Source organism: Leucoraja erinacea, chromosome 10, assembly GCF_028641065.1.
Source record: "Leucoraja erinacea ecotype New England chromosome 10, Leri_hhj_1, whole genome shotgun sequence".
In the NCBI taxonomy this organism is placed as follows: domain Eukaryota; kingdom Metazoa; phylum Chordata; class Chondrichthyes; order Rajiformes; family Rajidae; genus Leucoraja; species Leucoraja erinaceus.
In genome coordinates, this window is record NC_073386.1 from 8011315 (window position 1) to 8029644 (window position 18330).

The following is an 18330-nucleotide window of genomic DNA, read 5'->3' on the forward strand; positions in this document are numbered from 1 at the left end:
TTGACCACTTCATGTTGAGTGCCTCAGTCAGTCTCTGCAAGATGGGGGAGCGAGAGGGCCATGTCTCTCAGTCTGTGCTGTGAATAACACTGAACACATGCCTACTAAATTGTCAGTGGTTTTACTGGCCTGTCAGTGCCTTTAATGTGGTTTGAAAATATAGTTTGGAATTGCTAAAGCTGTGTTGCCTTTGGTTTGGAAATGGCTAAAGCTGTGTTGCCTTTGGTTTGGAAATGCTAAAACTGTGTTGCCTAATTAAAGTTGCCTTGCCTAATTAAAGTTGCTTTGCCTAATTAAAATTGCCTTGCCTAATTAAAGTTGCCTTGCCTAATTAAAGTTGCCTTGCCTTCTATTTAATTAAAAGTCTAATCTTGACCACTTCCTGTTTGCGCTTTATATTGATTTTAGAAAAAACGCTACCATGTACGGCTGTAATTTTACTCAGAGTCCCCCTCCGCTCATCAGGTACCGAGGATTTTTCTCATCGATGAAAAATAAAAGAGTTATTAGTGTTTAAAAAATGTTGAGATTCTCTCCCCTATCAATCACGCCATGAAGCCCATTCTGGTGGGAGGGGGGGAGAGCCTATAAAACCCAGAAGTGTGGGCATGGCTCAGTCTCTGCAAGATTGAGAAGGGAGAGGTCACGATTCGCTGTCTTTAGTGGCCTTGCACCCTGCTTGAAATGGTATGAAACTGCACTTGAATTTGGTGGCCTTGCACCCTGCTTGAAGTGGTAAGAAACTGCACTTGAATTTGGTGGCCTTGCACTCTGCTTGAAATGGGATTTCAAGGAATAGCCGTGAGTCAACTGCCAGCCCACCAGCCGTGAGTAAGTGAGCTGCCAGCACAACGGGATTGAGTGTCTGAGCCGCCAGCCCAAGAATCCATTCGGCCCACAATGTCCATTCTGGCCGTCTGAAAGCCAGCCCCTTCAGCCCACAACACCCATACTAGGACTCCAGAAAGCCCCTCCCCCCCACTGGCCACCAATATTGTAATTGGTGGAGAGGTGAAATATTGCGTTGGGGGACCAGCCCTCCCGTGGTTTGCTGGGACCCAACGGGTCCCACTTAGTCTAGTAACTAATATGCCTCAATCAGATGGCATCCTGATGAACCAACTCCAAAGCCTCCACATCCTTCCAATGGTGTAGCAACCAGAACTGCAGACAATACTCTTGAAAATTGATTGCCCAAACTGATGAAGGCAAGCATGTTGTATGCCTTCTCTGCCACTCTGTCCACTTATGTTGCCACTTACAGGACTGGCACTGCAAGATCCCTCTGTACATAAATGTCGCTTAGGATCCTGCCATTTCCTGTATCTTCCTAATATATATCACGTTTTAACTTTAATTATCTTCCTTACAATGAACAAAATTATGTTATTGACAATAAACTGCATAACTTTGTATGTCAGGCTCATCCTTATTTTAAAATGGCAGAGAGCAATTACCCAGGCCTGGAATATTATGCACATGCATTTTGAAACTTTTGCTTAGAATTAATAATATTGTATTAAGATTCCTTTTCCATTATTTTAACAAAAGCAATGGTTTGTTTGTTATAAATTGATTAGAATCATGTTAATTTAAAGCAGAATAGGAGTACGTTAACCTACAAGAAACTTTAATTCTGCCCTTGGGGCCTCCTTAGCGTGACTTTAGATCTCCAATGCTTACAACATAATTTTGATGTTGGCGTCAATGAATCAAGATGTCTCATAAATTTGCTCCCAGTGAATCAAGATGTCTCATACATTTGCTCTCTCATACATTCGCTCTGATAATAATTCCCTCTAGTCCACCCAAGCTGCCTTCTTACTTCCAACAATATTGGACTATGTTATCTCCTCCCTTTTTAAATAACGCAAACAAAATATTAGTCAGCAGTTGTTAATTTTAATAGCAGTTCAGGATTTCTGAAATTACTCACGCCTAGCAGACATTAATGGCACCTCCAAAGCACAGAGTGCTAACCAAAGGATGTGTGCATTAAAAAAATCACATATTCTTGCCACCTATATACACTGGCAAGAATCCCATATGCAGCATAACTTTACCTCTCATTTTTAAAACTCTATAAATTTCTAGCCCATGTTTGCATTTCCTTAAAAGGAAATCTTTCATATTACTTAGACAGTTATTCAGACATTCAGTCAATATGGTGCGGAAAGAGGCCACTTTAATCTTGCCAGGTTCATATTGAATTTACATTAAGAAATTAATTGTGGGCAATAGACGACAATAAAGAGATATATAGCCAACTATGGGTTACAGAAATTCTCCCTTACAGAATTCACAAATCGCTACCTAAAATTTTGAGATGAAATAAAATTCATTCCCACAGGATATATTTGAAAAATAATTATCACAAAATATTTGTTTTTAACCCGCATTTCTTGATGCGTGTTTAGATGATGCATCTTTGCGTCATGGAAAATTACACTAAGGTTTGTTTTCAAGGAATGTGACCCCCCCCCCCCCCCCCCTTGTAATGGGAAGGTCATCTGAAGTCTCTTATGAAGACCCCATCTGTATAATGGAAATTGCAGATTTCCCAGTTTCTGGCTTCCACCACAATGGGCTGGATTGTTTCGCTCAGTTCTACTTCCAGGTTGTCTGACCTTCACGGTCACTTTCCGGGTTTCTGGCCTCCCTTATGCCCTCTCGTGGGGCTTGCTGCTGTCCAGTCATTCACAGACCCCAGGCTCATGTTCCTGCAGCAGATGAATCAAACCAAACAAATCTATGCAGTGAAGCAATCAACTGCAGTGCCCCAAAGAATATGTTTAGTTTAACAATACAGCGGGAAACAGATCCTTCGGCCCACCGAGTTTGAGGTGACCAGCGATCGTCATGTACTGGCACTGTCCTATACTCCAGGGACAATTTACCAGTTTATCAAAGCCAATTAATCTACAAACCTGTACGTCTTTGGAATGTGGGAGGAAACTGGAGCACTAGGGGAAAACCCATGCAGTCATAGGGAGAACGTGCAAACTCCATACAGACAGCACCCATAGTCAGGATCGAACCCAGGTCTCTGGCGCTGTAAGGCAGCTGTGCCTGTGCCACCCCAAACGTATTGTGGAAAAAAAAACTTACTGAGGTTAAACTCTCCATGAAAATAATTTCATGGTATGATTTAAATGTATTAAAAATGTATAAAAGGTTTAATGTATTAAAGCTATTTAACCTCCAGAAAGCCAATTAACATTTGAAAAATTCTGTAATTAATAAACTTTACTTTTCCACAATTCTGCTACATAGCAGCAGATGTTTGAGGCTCATCTTGCCGTTTAGGTAGAACATTAGATTTCATGCAGATTCTTTCTTGCTAAGTGGGCCTTTGGGAACAAGTATGCAGATCAGGTTCTAAAAGAGGTCCAAAATAAATTTCTATTTGTCATTGTTGCTAATTGATATTTGGTGTGAATATACTACAGGTATTGTCAAAATAATTATTTAATTTAGCTTTTTTTTGTTAGGCAAATATTCTTTGACATCATCAAAACCCAGTTCAGCTGCGATTCTGCCACAGCAAAATATGTTGAGGGCTTTTAATTGTGACTCCACTGATGCAAACGAAAGTGGTTACTGGTCAGCAGAAGGCATAAATGTGACTTTTGACCTCGGAGATGATTTATGGGGTGACTTTGATGATGAGAAACTGGTGCAAGCAAGCAATGTAGTCATTTCAGAGAAAACCAACATTAATTATCAAAAAGGTAATAGGATGAGAATAATATGGCAATACCCAGAGAGATACGATGTTGATCTTGAAATAGTACTATTTTTGAATGAAGCAATATTGCACACTCTTCTGAGTATCTTGATACCAATCAATACAGGTACCATTGTATTTTTTTATTTTTTTGTGAGATTCCCTATTCACTAGCATGATTTTAATGCCATCAAACTTACCCAAATAACATGACCAGCAGTATGATGTCCAAAATTCCCAAAACAGTAAGATTTTCAACCACTTTGTTATGAAGTTTGACAATCACTGTTTACAAAATAACCTTTTCCTATTATTGAAGGGAGAAAGCTGATTTGATGGCCATATCACACCAACCTTCATTGGGAAGGGTATTGAATACAAAAGCTGATACAACACGATGCAGCTTTACAAGTCATTGACCGCACTTCTGGTGGCCCAGCTATGGGAAGGATGTCATTAATTTGGAAAGAGTGCAGAAGAGGTTCACCAGAATGTGGCCACGACTTGCGGACTTGAGTTATTCGGAGGGTTTGGATAGGTCGGAACTTTCTCTTTGGAGCGTAGGAGGCTGTGGTGACGTTATTGAGGTGTACAAGATCATAAGAGGCATGGATAAAGTGAATACTCAGTCTTTTTCCCAGGGTGGAAGATTCCAAAATTATAGAGTATAGATTTAAAGTGAGATGGCAGAGATTTAAGAGTCAACGTTTTCATCCATATCTGGTTTGTGCTGCCAGAGGAAGCTATAGAAGTGGGTACAATTATGACTTTCAAAGGCCTTTAAACAGATTTATGAACAGAAAGGGTATAGAGGGATATGGGCCAAAAACAGACAATTGATTCTAGCTCACAATGCCAACTTGGTCAGTATGGACAAGGTGAGCCAAGGGACCTATTCCCATGCTGTATAGCTCTTTGACTCACTTTCTTTAGGAATTGAGAGGTTAAGTTACTGAGCCTAAAAGAGATAATTAAAAGCAAGTCTAAAATGTTAGATTTCCCAAAATTTCTTGGTGATAGGAGGACCTGAGTCTTCAAGCCTACCCGACTGGATTCAGACCACCCTCAGCAGGATCACCATGCTAAATTTGCCGTGTCCACAAAGAGTGAGCAGCATTTCAGCATTCATATTTGCACCTCAATAGTTCTAAGCAGCTTGAAACTGTTATCCTACACTGCCATACTAAAATGTATATTTATCTACTTTTGCTTATTTGGTAAGATGTAATGCACATAATGTATTTAAAACAATCTCAATTTCAATCCATGGTGCTATTATTTTTCTATCAAAAAATGGAATGACTTTTATCTTTATCCTTGATTTATAATAAGGATATCATTGTAAAATAGACACAAAAAGCTGGAGTAACTCAGCGACACAGGCAGCAGTCGAGACCTCGACCCGAAACCTCACCCATTCCTTCTCTCCAAAGATGCTGCCCATCCCGCTGAGTTACCCCAGCTTTTTGTGTCTATTTTCGGTTTAAACCAGCATCTGCAGTTCCTTCTTACATATATTCGTAATACACTGTTTAAATGTAATTTCATAAATTAAAAAGGCTGGATGAAAGGTATTTAGGGCACAGTCCAGTCATGTGGGCAGAAAATGGTTCACAACACATGACAGCAAAAAAAATAAATTTGTAAATTAAAGAAATGTACCATAAAGAGTCAATCATGTTACAACAAAGATAATAAACTAACTGTTTGTAAATCAAGGATTACTAGAAGTGGATATGCAGTGAGCTTTAACATTTTTGGTTTCATCTTGAGTCCTAATTTAATGTTTTTACATGCTGACTCTACCTTATCAAGTACACATTGTTTAAATGTTGAAGACAAAAAAGATCAATATTTCATCAAGTTTCTATTAGTAAAGCCTTTTACCATGTGTCCAGTGAATGTATAAGTGTTCTGACCTTTGTATTATTGACACAGATTCGCCTTTTAGTATGTACCAAAAAATTTCAGAATACAATCAACAGAATACAATGCCTGAACGTCCATTCAAAAAGTTCCAGTACCAAACTATAAGCAGTAAAGGCAATTGGTAAGATTTACAAAATAGTAACTTTTTCATTAGTTGTCTAATTTTCTGTAGTCTGTAAATAACATGATGTTTAAATTAGATTCATTCAAATCAAAGGGCATCAATAATACCACTGTCCAAGAAGAGTAAGGTAACATGCCTCAATGAAATCGGACCAGTGGCAGTAATGTACGTGGTGATCAAGTGCCTAGACTGGTTGGTTAAGGCACATATCAACACCTACAGCAAGAACCTGTACCCACTACAATTTGCTTACTGCCACAATAGATTAACGGGGGATGCAATCTCGCTAGCTCTCCAATTTGCACTGGACCATTTGGACAATAAAACGCAAATGTCACTCTGTTGTTCATAGACTGCACCTCGGCTTTCAACGCCATCACCCCTGCACATTTGTTACCAAGCTCAGGGAACTGGATCTCTACACAACTGGAATCTTGACTTCCTCATTAACAGAACACAATTGGTACGATTTGGCAACAACATTTCCTCAATAACCATCAGCTCAGGGGCATCTCGAGGCCCTTTGAGGGGCATCAAAAACAGGATTAAATTGTAGATTACCTAAAAGAGGTTTTATTGTGATTGTAACGATCTGCAAAGGAAGTTTGCAGAGAATCCAATCAGCAGGGACTGCCTGTTAATCTTGGTTCATGAAAGAAAAAATTAATAGTGTGAACCTTTTTCTGAGCACTGAGTTTTGAGTGTGGTTCCCGTCAGTGTTAAACTAGGATATCAACCTATATCTCACTAGAGAGGCCCAGCATAGTCCTCATAATGGTTTTGACTGCGAATGAGGCCCTACCCACCTCCCAGGATTCACAGCAGATGCTTTAATTGAATGCACACGAATGACTGACATCTACAAACAACCAGAAATACCCAGGCAATATGGTAAAATAATATTAAATATATTACATTTGCTAATTTTTGAAAAACTGAAATGCAATTAAAGGCAATTACATATCTTTACTTCAAGTGAAGCATATTGACATTTTACTTCACATTCTCTCCAGTTATTTTTCCCATCGATTTTACTGGACTCACTAGAGCTGGCATAGGGTCAGCAGATAGATATCCCAGCCTAAGTACTTGAAAATCTAAAGAAGTCTGCTGGCAGCTAACCAGAGTTGAAGTCTGGATTTCAGTTCCTGCTCAGTTCATACTGAACTGCCACGCCATTAAAAGAGTAAAGCCCAGCTTATTCAAACACAACTCCCAGCTTACAGCCAGAAAATCAAGGTCACTCACTCTTGGGATGTGGTTCTCACTGCCAATGTATTGCCTGTCCCTGTTTGCCCAGAAAACAAGCATAGATACAATCTGCAAATCAGTTTCATATCAAAACTGAGATTTAACACTTAGGTTGGATTGAAATAATAAATAGCTTGACAGGCAAAGGACTACAGATTTCTATCCTCCAATTATTATATCAGTCTGATAGTTTTGTGCTCATGTTTGCTCTCAGTGTGTATTACTTGTTCTATAACTAGGTTCGGGTTTGCATACTCGATTTAGGAACTGCATTCAATTGGCAGAAGGTTTAAATTCTAATCTACTTACATTAATATAATGTTACACCTTTAGTCCATGAATTCGTAACAATGAGTCTGATGATCAATACAAATTTCAGAACATCTCAATGTAAATATAATGTAGAAGAGTCCCAACACGAAACATCACATATCTATGTTCTCCAAAGATGCTGCCTGATCCACTGAGTTACTCCAGCACTTTGGGTCTCTTATTGCAAGTACATTTTGTATAAAGAAAAGATAATGAACAGCAGCTCACAAGAATTAGGTGATCATTTGGGAAGGCAATGTGCAAAATTATTTAAGAAATAATCTTATATTGCTGTCTTACTACATTCACAAACAAGCACCAGAAACACTGAATATTTCAGGCAATGGAGAAAGAAACCAGAGTAAATATTTCAGTTCAAGGATCTTCCACCAATTCTAGAAAAATGAGAAAACAAGCAAATGTTAAGATGCAGCAAAGGGAAGTGGAATAGAACACAAAGTATGGATGCCTTTGAACTTCTGAACTTCCACATTGATGCCTGAGGTATGGTCAAACAGACTATGAGGTAATGTTGCTCAAGCTTACATGAGGTGTTTTTGCAACCTTAACAGAGGGACAAAACACAGACCTCAGAGTGGGATGGATAGTTAATGTGAGACCATAATTTCAGGGTCACCATTGTAGATTGTTCTGCAAAACGGTCATCCAATCTGCATTTGGATTTTCCACCCCAGAGAAAAACAGTTTCTTGCAGGGATGGCTGAGACGGCTGGCTCTGATGTGATGCCATGCATCTGCAACATTATATTTAATCTAAGTCGTCTGAAGAAGGGTCTCAACCTGAAACATCGCCCATTCCTTCTCTGCAGAAATGCTGCCTCACCCGCTGAGTTACTCCAGCATTTTGTGTCTACATTACATTTCATCTGACAGTCCCAACATGTTCTTTTGTATCATTTTACACTTTAACTACTGGCATCAAAAATATAGGGCAGCATCATAGACTCTTCAACTTGCAACACACTTGTTTAGTCACTTTTCAATTTCTGATGGAGGATCAGTGATCTGAAATGTGAATGGATTTTTTCCCACAGGTGCTGCCTAACGTGCTAAACATTTCAGCATTTTATGTTTTTGTTTCAGATTTCTTACGTGCAGATTTGTTTCAAATGCATTCTAAAAATTTAATACTTCTAATGTGTATAAGGATTATGTTTTTCAAAACATATTTGTCATTGACGCTTTTAGGCATGGGAACCTCCCAACAATGGAACAGCCCTATTCTTTACCAGTTAACTCAACAGTTCACGGAACAGTAAGTTATAATATCAAAGAAATTAAACACATTTAACAATCCCGTTGTATAACAAACAATTAATTTCCTCAGAGCCCAGGTTGTAGTTTGAATCCTAAAATTGCTATTCTTATTTGCCAGTACCAATGACAGTCTCTGTTTTAATTCTTGATGTACTGATTTGCCACAGTGTGGCACCTAACCATTTTAGGAATGAAAATAAAAGTCTGCTGCTAATGTTTTGTTGAATTTGTACCAGTGCCTGCGCACGTTTATCATTGAATTGGTGCTTTTATTTTAAATATGTGGATTAAAAATATTTATACATCATCAAACATGATAAACTAGCACATAAATAGTCTGGTTTGTGATCATGTTTTCAGTAGATCATCCAGTATTTCTGATTCTGATCAAAATCCGATGATATTTGCTACCTCAGCTCTCCTCCCCGACCCCACCTCCCCTCCTACTCACTCTTTTTCATTGAGATAGTCTGTATTGTAATTTCTCCCAGGGAATTAGTGAATTGATTAGCCTGCTTTCCTGTAGCTTACTAACTTACTAACAGTATGATCACTCTAAAAAGCACAATACTTACCAGTGCATTCATGTTATATTGTAAAAATGTTTAATTCGTACCCTTGTTATTTTAATATTTTGAGCGGCACGGTGGCGCAGCGGTAGAGTCGCTGCCTTACAGCACTTGTGGCGCCAGAGACCCGGGTTCGATCCCGATTACGGGTGCCATCTGTACAAAGTTTGTACGTTCTCCCTGTGACTGCGTGGGTTTTCTCCGAGATCTTCGGTTTTCTCCCACAATCCAAAGACGTACATGTTTGTAGGTTAATTGGTTTGGTATAAGTGTAAATTGTCCCTTGTGTGTGTAGGATAGTGTTAATACATAGACACATAGACAATAGGTGAAGGAGTTGGCCATTCGGCTCTTGGAGCCAGCACCACCGTTCAATGTGATCATGGCTGATCATCCACAATCTGTACCCCGTTCCTGCCTTCTCCCCATATCCCTTGATTCTGCAAGCCCTAAGAGCTATATCTTAACTCCCTTGTGAATGCATTCGGGGAATTGGCCTCCACTGCCTTCTGAGGCAGAGAATTCCACAAATTCACAACTCTCTGGGTGAAAAAGTTTTTCCTCATCTCAGTTCTAAATGGCCTACCCCTTATTCTTAAACTGTGGCCCCTGGTTCTGGACTCCCCCAACATTGGGAACATGTTTCCTGCGTCTAGCATGTCCAATCCCTTAATAATTTTATATGTTTCTATAAGATCTCCACTCATCCTTCTAAATTCCAGTGAATACAAATCCAGTCGCTCCATTCTTTCTTCATATGAAAGTCCTGCCATTAACCTCATGAACCTATGCTGCACTCTCTCAATAGCAAGAATGTCCTTCCTCAAATTAAGAGACCAAAACTGCACACAATACTCCAGGTGTGGTCTCACCAGGGCCCTGTACAACTGCAGAAGGTCTTCTTTGCTCCTATACTCAACTCTTGTTATGAAGGCCAACATTAGGCATTAGGTTTCATCACTGCCTGATGTACCTGCATGCTTACTTTCAGTGACTGATGTACAAGGACACCCAGGTCTCGTGGTACTTCTTCCCCTTTTCATAACCTGATACCATTTAAATAATAATCTACCTTCCTGGTCTTGCCACCAAAGTGGATAACCTCACGTTAATGTGCTGGGATGGCTGATCGGTGTGGACTCGGTGGGTTGAAGGGCCTTTTTCCGCGCTGTATCTCTAAACTAAACTAAACTAAGTGTGAGCCAGTTCAGTTTTATTTATGTTCACACTACAATAGCATGTAAATAATCATCATATGGATGCATTCTTTATATATTAGACTCAACTGTGCAATATCAGTGGTAAAGAATGTTTTTGAAATACTTTTTTAAAAAAATTAACAAGATGTCTACGACATGTCAACTTCTCATTACTGAACTTACAATAATTTAACAATAACAATCACGAGATTGATCCCTGGGATGGCGGGACAGTCATATGAAGAAAGATTGAAAAGACTAGGCTTGTATTCACTGGAGTTTAGAAGAATGATGGGACATCTTATAGAAACATATAAAATTATAAAAGGACTGGACAAGCTAGATGCAGGAAAAACGTTCCCAATGTTGGTGAGAACCAGGGACCACAGTCTTAGAATAAAGGCGAGGCCATTTAAGACAGGTGAGAAAAAACGTTTTCTCCCAGAGAGCTGTGAATTTGTGAAATTTCCTGCCACAGAGGGCAGTGGAGGTCAAATATCTGGATGGATTTAAGAGAGAGTTAGATAGAGCTCTAGGGGCTAGTGGAATCAAAGGGTATGGGAAGAAGGCAGGCATGGGTTATTGATTGGGGACAATCAGCTATGATCACAATGAATGGCGGTGTTGGCTCGAAGGGCTGAATGGCCTCCTCCTGCACCTATTTTCTATGTTTCTATGTAACAATATAACAATAACATAGTTGTTGTGCACAGAAACAGGCCCTTTGGCCCAATCCGACCATGCCAACCAAGATGTCTGTCTGTCTGTGTTAAACCCATTTATCTGCATATGGCCCTTAATCCGCTAAACCTTTCCTATCCATGTATCTGCCCATATGCCTTCTAAACATTGTAATTGTACCTTCCTCATTCCTTTGGCAGCTCCGTAGACATGTGGCCATCTGCCTGCTGAACTTGTCCCTTGGATCTGCTTTGAATCTTTCGTCTCTTGCCTTAAACCTATGTCCTCCAGTTTATACTCCCTTACCCTGGGGAAAAGACTGTCACCACCCTACCTATGCTGTGATCTACCCTACCTATGATATTCATAATTTTATCATCTCTAAGATGCCACTTCTCAATGCATTTGCTCCAGATAAAACCAACTCAGCCTATCCAATGTCTTCTTATAACTCAAGCCTTCCCGTCAAGGCAACATTCCCATGAATCAAGTTTAAATGCATCCTTTGGTGTGATCAGAACTGCATACAGTATTCAAAGTGTGGCCTAACCAAGGATTTCTATATCTAACATATCGTACCTGCTCCTAAACACAATGACCCGACCAATGAAGGCAAGCATACCATACACATTCTTTACTAGTCTATCCACTTGGGTCACCACTTTCTGGGAACTATGTATTTGTAGCCCATTGCTATCTTACAACTAACAGAATTATGCTAAATAATTGAAATATGCAAAGGTTTAAAAAATATATGGTTAATGTTTGGGGATACAAAGATAACTAGAATAAAATGGCATTTTAATGATTTTACTTCAATAAAGATGTTATTGTTCTATTTAGTCCAAAATTCTTGGAACTATTCATCACACAACTCAAGGTGCAAAGGAAGAGTTGAGTTCTGCACCTTTCGATGTAGATGCACTGAAGTATCCTAAAGGTCGAGGCCCTTCGGGCTGCTACCAACAATTGGCTACACCTACTGCAAGAGATCCCAGGTAGCAGTTATTTCATTGTGTGTGCTCAATACACCAGAAATCAGTTAGCGAACCAAATTTGTGAGAATCTAGGATATTTCATAATAAACACTTTCAGATTTATTTTTGTGTTTTAGATTATTTTGCATTTCATTGTGAACTTATGTATTTCAGATATTCTTCTGAAGAAGAGTACGATACTCTGGTCAGCATTTTTGATGGAATATTTTAGGACAGCATATAACTCCTGGTATTCTAAATATGTTTTCATTATATCAATGATATCATTATACCATTATACCAAAGCTTACAATTTGCTAATTGCTTAACTAGAACACAATTTCAAATTGGTAAATTAAAAAATATATATATTCCTTGCTTTTGTTGTCAGTTTTTATATCGAATTTGATATTTTATTCAGTCTAGAGATCAAATCATTTTAAATATTATATTTATGAGCTGAAAAGACAGATAATGTAAGGTACGAGTTAACATGTTTAAATTGTGCACCTGAACACATTCTTTATTATTGTAGCAGAGGTGTCAATCTATTTAGTTTTGATGGATTGGTATTTCTAGTTAAAAACAGGGATTTTCGGATGAAAATCGTTTTTGTTCCTAAGTTTCTTAAAGTTTGTTGTCAAACCATGAGATTACATTCCTTTATTATTAAATAATGACTGTTCTTTTTGTGAAGGATATTTGACACATGCGATTTCTCAACACTCTTAATTGAATGTAAAGTATAAAATATTTCCTTTAATTTTCAAAACTTAGTGACAGTTAATTTATGCCAGCTGTGGAAGTATTCCAACTGCTGTTGGGAACCGATGGACCCGGCTACTTTTATGCAACGCTTAGACTGACTGGTTGAAAAGTAACCTGCAGGTACCTGGGAGCACAAGAACTGCATCTACCCTACTGGAAAAAATGTGCTTAAAAATGAATGCACATTTTGTGTGTTTAAACATCAAAATTATTACATAAATGCTGACCCATGTAAACTAATTTAATGATTTAATGATTATATTTTCTTGTTCATGTCACCTTATTGTATTGATATTTGTTCAAATTGAATGTTTAACTACAGATAAGAATATTGGATAAATAAAGTTCCCTCAAATGTCAGCCCAGTTTACTGAAGTTCTATGTTCAATCTATTATATAGCAAGATACATTCTTTTCTATGGGTGGGAATATTGGCCATCTCATTTTTCTGGTTACTTATTGGCAACGGGATTCTTTCTTAAACATTCTGCTTTTTTTTTTCTATTTTCCCCCTTTCTCGTTCCAGTCCTATCCCATACGTATTGATTGCACAAGGACTGGAGTTTTCTCAAATTGGCTTTTTTCATAGATGAAACTAGAGAGTGCCACAAATTCGATTCACTAACTAATTTCTGCTGTATTGAGCACACACAATGGAATAAATGCTTCCACTGGGAGCAACACAGTTGAGCTAAATGCTATTTTCATCCAACTTTCTGGAGGACTGATATGAAGGTTGGAGAAGTGAGGTTGGCAAGAGTGGGGTTGCCACAGTTGCCGAACATCCGCCGCATCCTCCAGCTTTGAGTGGAAGTCCCTTTTGGCCTTTGTCAAGGTCGTATTTGGAGTTCTTATAAACCTCTGCGTCACCAGACCTGAATGCCCAGGATCTGGTCCTCATAAAAATGCAAATCTCCTGGTTCATCCAAGGCTTCTGATTAGGAAACACTCGGAAGGTTTTTGTAGGAACACAGTCCTCCGCACATTTCCTTATGAAGTCTGTAACGACTGTGGCGTATTCATTCAGGCCCGTTGACGAGTCCTTGAACATTACCCAGTCTACTGACTCCAAGCAGTCCTGTAGTTGTTCCTCTGCCTCCCCAGACCAGCTCTGTGCAGTCCTCATCTCTGGGGGTGCACTCTTCAGTTGCTGCCTTTATGCAGGAAGAAGCAGCACCACTGAATGGTCAGATTTCCCGAAGTGAGGGCGAGGGATAGAGCGATAGGCATCATTGATGGTCGTGTAGCAGAGGTCAAGGGGGTTTAATCCTCTGCTGCTGCAGGCGATATGTAGTTGGGAGTGAAGTCCTCGGCTATGGTGGTAAAGGCTTCGGGGTACGTTGTCTGGTGCTTGTTGACCACAGCGTGCAGCTCCTCCAATGCTAGACAGACGTCTGCCTGGGGTTTGGATGTAGACCGCGATGGAGGTGAATTCCCTCGGGAGGTAGAAGGGGCGGCACTTCACCGCATGATGTTCCAGGTGCGGATAGCAGGAGTTACACAGAACTGCCATGTCTGAGCACCACGAAGAGTTGACCATGAGGCAGAAGCCCCCACCTTTCCCTTTCCCAGATCCCTGCGTACAGTCCATATGATGGATGGAGAAACCTTCAGGCTGGACGGCTGAGTCTGGGGAGCTGGGGTGAGCCCAGTATAAACTAAACTAACTAATTTCTCCCAGTACCCAGAGCCCATGATTGCCTTGCTCCCACTATAGATTTTCCCTGACATCATGGCAGTGGTTAAAAATATTGGACCAGCTGACAGCGATCTGGCACAAAAACATATTTAAAAAGTGGTCCAAGTATGGATTAAAGGAAAATGAAAATCAAAAAACTGCAGATACTATCAGGCAACATCTATGGAAAAAGAGACAGAATTCAACAGTTCTGAGTGATTCTCATTTTTTGAGGTGTCAGAACTATCCAGGTCTACTGAAGGTTAAATTTGCAACGTTAATTCTGCTGTTCTCTCACCTTCAACAATGCCTGATCTGCTTATTTTTCTGTAGTCATATGCTACCTCGCAGCTTTTACATGTTTCTTTGCTTGATTTCTTTCTAATTGTCTTAATTACCAGTTAACATTAACCATTCATTAACAAAGGTTGGATCAATAACTCATGCAACTCTGCCTAGTATTAACAAGAGATATTCCCTTTGTCGTTTTCATTCCTCCCCACACTTCCTGCAACTTAAAGCTAACTTGTTTTCTTTTTTCCTCGTTCTGACGAAGGATCTTTGACCTGAAACCATCTTCCCTCACCCCCTTACTCCTTCGACTCACTGATGGGACTATCCTCATGCTATTCTTATGCAGCACGTCAGAACAAAGAATGACAAGCAAATAAAAACACAAAATTATAGAAACTAATGAAGAGTCTGCCAGCTGAAACATGAATCTATTTTGTTTTCCGCAGATGCTACCTGACCTGTTGAGCAAAGATCGTAGAGGGACAAGATAGACCACTCCTCGAAAAACGCGTAGTATGACGTGTGTGACCGTCGACGCCATATTGTTAAGCATTTATTGGGCTGTAATGGCGTCCTCAGCTAAATCTACATCTCACTGCTCCGCTATCAACTGTTCTAATCTTAAATCTAAACGACCAGAGCTGTCATTCTTTAGGTTCCCCAATAAAAAAGAAAGGTAAGAATATATTATTATAATTTTCAGTCGATATTCTGTCGTGAAAATGTTATTTTCTGTTCTCCCATCAACAGCCATTGGGAAATGGGTTTGTCGGTACATTATAAAGTTATTAGACTTATGTTTAATAGATCTTTACTTACCATAATAATAAAGACAGTTTTAACACTTCTGTACATTTTAGGTTTTGTTCTTGTAAGGGATTTATTTCCAAAATATGGCCCGCGGACACATTAGGCCCAGTGGCCACGGGATTTTTCGAGCTCAGATTCGTGTCCGAGAATGCGGCGGCTGTTACCTATTATATCCCTCGAATTGCCGAGACATCACAAGCAAAGATCACAAGCCCGCCGTGATCACAAGCCCGCCCATTCAAATATTATACAACTCTGCTCTATCATCTTTGGGTGCAATGGTGGGTCGGGGGGTTAGGCGGCGGCGGCCGCAATCAAAGATACGAGAGCAGCTCTGCTCTATAATCTTTGGTCGGAATGGGACGGCTGCGCGTTATAATGTGCTATCGTTCCACTCCCTCTCCCCCTTCTCCCTGTCCCCCATCTCCCTGTCCCCCTTCTCCCTCTCCCCCCTTCTCCCTCTCCCCCCTTCTCCCCTCCCCCCCTTTTCCCCCTCTCTCCCTCTCCCCGCCCCCCCCCTCTCCCTATCCCCCTCCCCCTCTCCCCCTCCCCCCTCCCTCTCCCTCTCCCCATCTCCCTCTCCCCCTTCTCCCTCTCTTCTGTCTCCCCTCTCTTTCGATCTCTCTCTCCCCTCTTTTCTCTCGATCTCTCTCTCTCCCTCTCTTCTCTCGATCTGCCTCCCTTCCCTCTCTCCCTCCCTTACCTCTTCGTGAGAGTTGGCAGCTCTGCTATGCCTTGGGTCCAAAAGAGGATAGAAAGAAAATACTTAATGGTCTTTGTAAGAAGATTTTAATAAGCTCTTCTACATTTAAGGTAAATTGACATATTAGAGGCAAAATACATCTTCAACATACAGATCTCCACACAACTGAAAACAATTGCATTTAAGTGATATATCATCCATTGTTCAGGCATGTAGTTATGATCATCTTTCTTCTTATTAGTTAATCCTAAATGATATCTCCTGTAATTTCAGATGTCAACAGTGGGTCCAGAATACTCATCGACAAGATCTCCTGCACCGAACTGCAGAGTATTTGTCAAATAACTGCCGTCTTATGTACATTGTGTGAAATTGTGATTTGTTAACTGCACAAAACTAATGCAAATGGCGATACATGCCTGCATTTGGCCCATACCCCTCTAAACCTGTCCTAACCATCAAATAACCTAACAGAACTGTCATGAGGAAAGATTTAAAAGACTAGGCTTGTATTCACTGGAGTTTAGAAGGATGAGGGGGGATCTTATCATATTGTTTACAGTGTACTATGTTTACAGATTCTGTTGTGCTGCTGAAAGTAAGAATTTAATTGTTCTATCTGGGACAAGCTAGATGCAGGAAAATTGTTCTACATGACAATAAAACCCTCTTGTTAGATGCAAGGGGATCTTATAGAAACATCTAAATGAATAAAAGGACTGAACAAGCTAGATACAGGAAAAATGTTCCCAATGTTGGGCGAGTCCAGAACCAGGGGCCACAGTCTTAGAACAAGGGGGAGGCCATTTAAGACTGAGGTGAGAAAAAACTTTTTCACCCAGAGAGTTGTGAATTTGTGGAATTCCCTGCCACAGAGGGCAGTGGAGGCCAAATCACTGGGTGGATTTAAGAGAGAGTTAGATAGACCTCTAGGGGCTAGTGGAATCAAGGGGTATGGGGAGAAGGCAGGCATGGGTTATCGATTGGGGCTGATCAGCCATGATCACAATGAATGGCGGTGTTGGGTCGAAGTGCCAAATGGCCTCCTCCTGCACCTATTTTCTATATTTCTAAAACACTCATCCAGCAATCCTCGAGCCCACCAGCTCATCCCGTAGTCAATTCATCAGCTTTTCCATAAGAACTTCCATCAGTTCTTGCAAAAGAATGACAATCAGCCAATCTCGATTACCCTCAGCCCATCAAGCAGTCCCTTAATTCGCACAGAAGTCTGAACTATTGAATGCTCACTGCATCTCTTTCCATGTCAGCAAGTTAATATCCAGCTGCATATGAACCATGTGAAAAATGAATAAATAGATGCATGTGGTGCAGTGATTTGTGCAGCACTATAGGCCTGGAGACCAAGAGGAGTTCACCATTGAACGGAGTTTGAACGGGGGGCTTGAGGCCCCCGACCGAGGAAGAACAAAAGGAAGGGACTTGAACTTTATTTCGCCTTCCATCACAGTGAGGAATGTGTAGGAGTCACTTTGGTGAATGTCCGTATTAAAATGTGTTTTTGAGTGCTGTTGCTTTTAATTGTATGACTGACCTGGCCAATGAAATTCCTCGTATATTGCAAAACATACTTGGAAAATAAAATCTGATTATGATTCTGAAAAGTCTTTTCCCTTCCATACTCTTTCCTCTCTTTGATCTTTTTGCAGCTGACTGCCTTTCTGTACATGTTGCAAGAGATTGTCGCGGCATCCAGCATCCTCGGAGAATGTAGAATTAAAGGCAGTTTTAAAGATGGTTATTTGCCTCAAAATTGGGTTATTGTATCTCCAGAACCTCCCCAGAGGCTCTGGGAGACACAAGGTTCAAGAGGGAACACAAAAAGCCTAATTAGGAAGAATATTAAGAGTAAGATTTTCAATTAAAATACTGTAATTGATGGAAACTTGCCTTTAAATTGGTTCCTGGATGAAACCCTGATGGTTCTCACATTGTCTCTTTAAATTTACTCTCCTTTTCACACTTGCATTAAAACACACAGCCACCACCATTCACAGTGATACTGCCCG

General features: G+C 40.2%; 1 protein-coding gene and 1 long non-coding RNA gene across 3 annotated transcripts in view; both read left to right on the plus strand.

Moving 5' to 3' along the window:
* The window catches only part of hfm1 (helicase for meiosis 1), a 92305-nt gene extending 78228 nt beyond the window's left edge, over positions 1-14077 (plus strand). For both annotated transcript variants that reach the window (XM_055641384.1, XM_055641386.1), the window contains 5 exons: positions 3492-3731; positions 5666-5777; positions 8553-8619; positions 11914-12068; positions 12222-14077. In XM_055641384.1, coding sequence (XP_055497359.1) covers positions 3492-3731; positions 5666-5777; positions 8553-8619; positions 11914-12068; positions 12222-12279 — 632 coding nt within the window. In that variant the 3' untranslated portion in view covers positions 12280-14077. The remainder of the gene's footprint in view (positions 1-3491; positions 3732-5665; positions 5778-8552; positions 8620-11913; positions 12069-12221) is intronic.
* A 1167-nt stretch (positions 14078-15244) lies between these two features.
* On the plus strand, positions 15245-17925 carry LOC129700742 (uncharacterized). Its single transcript, XR_008724093.1, has 2 exons — positions 15245-15463; positions 16574-17925. It is a non-coding gene; the product is annotated as an uncharacterized LOC129700742 (long non-coding RNA).
* The last annotated feature ends 405 nt before the right edge of the window (positions 17926-18330 follow it).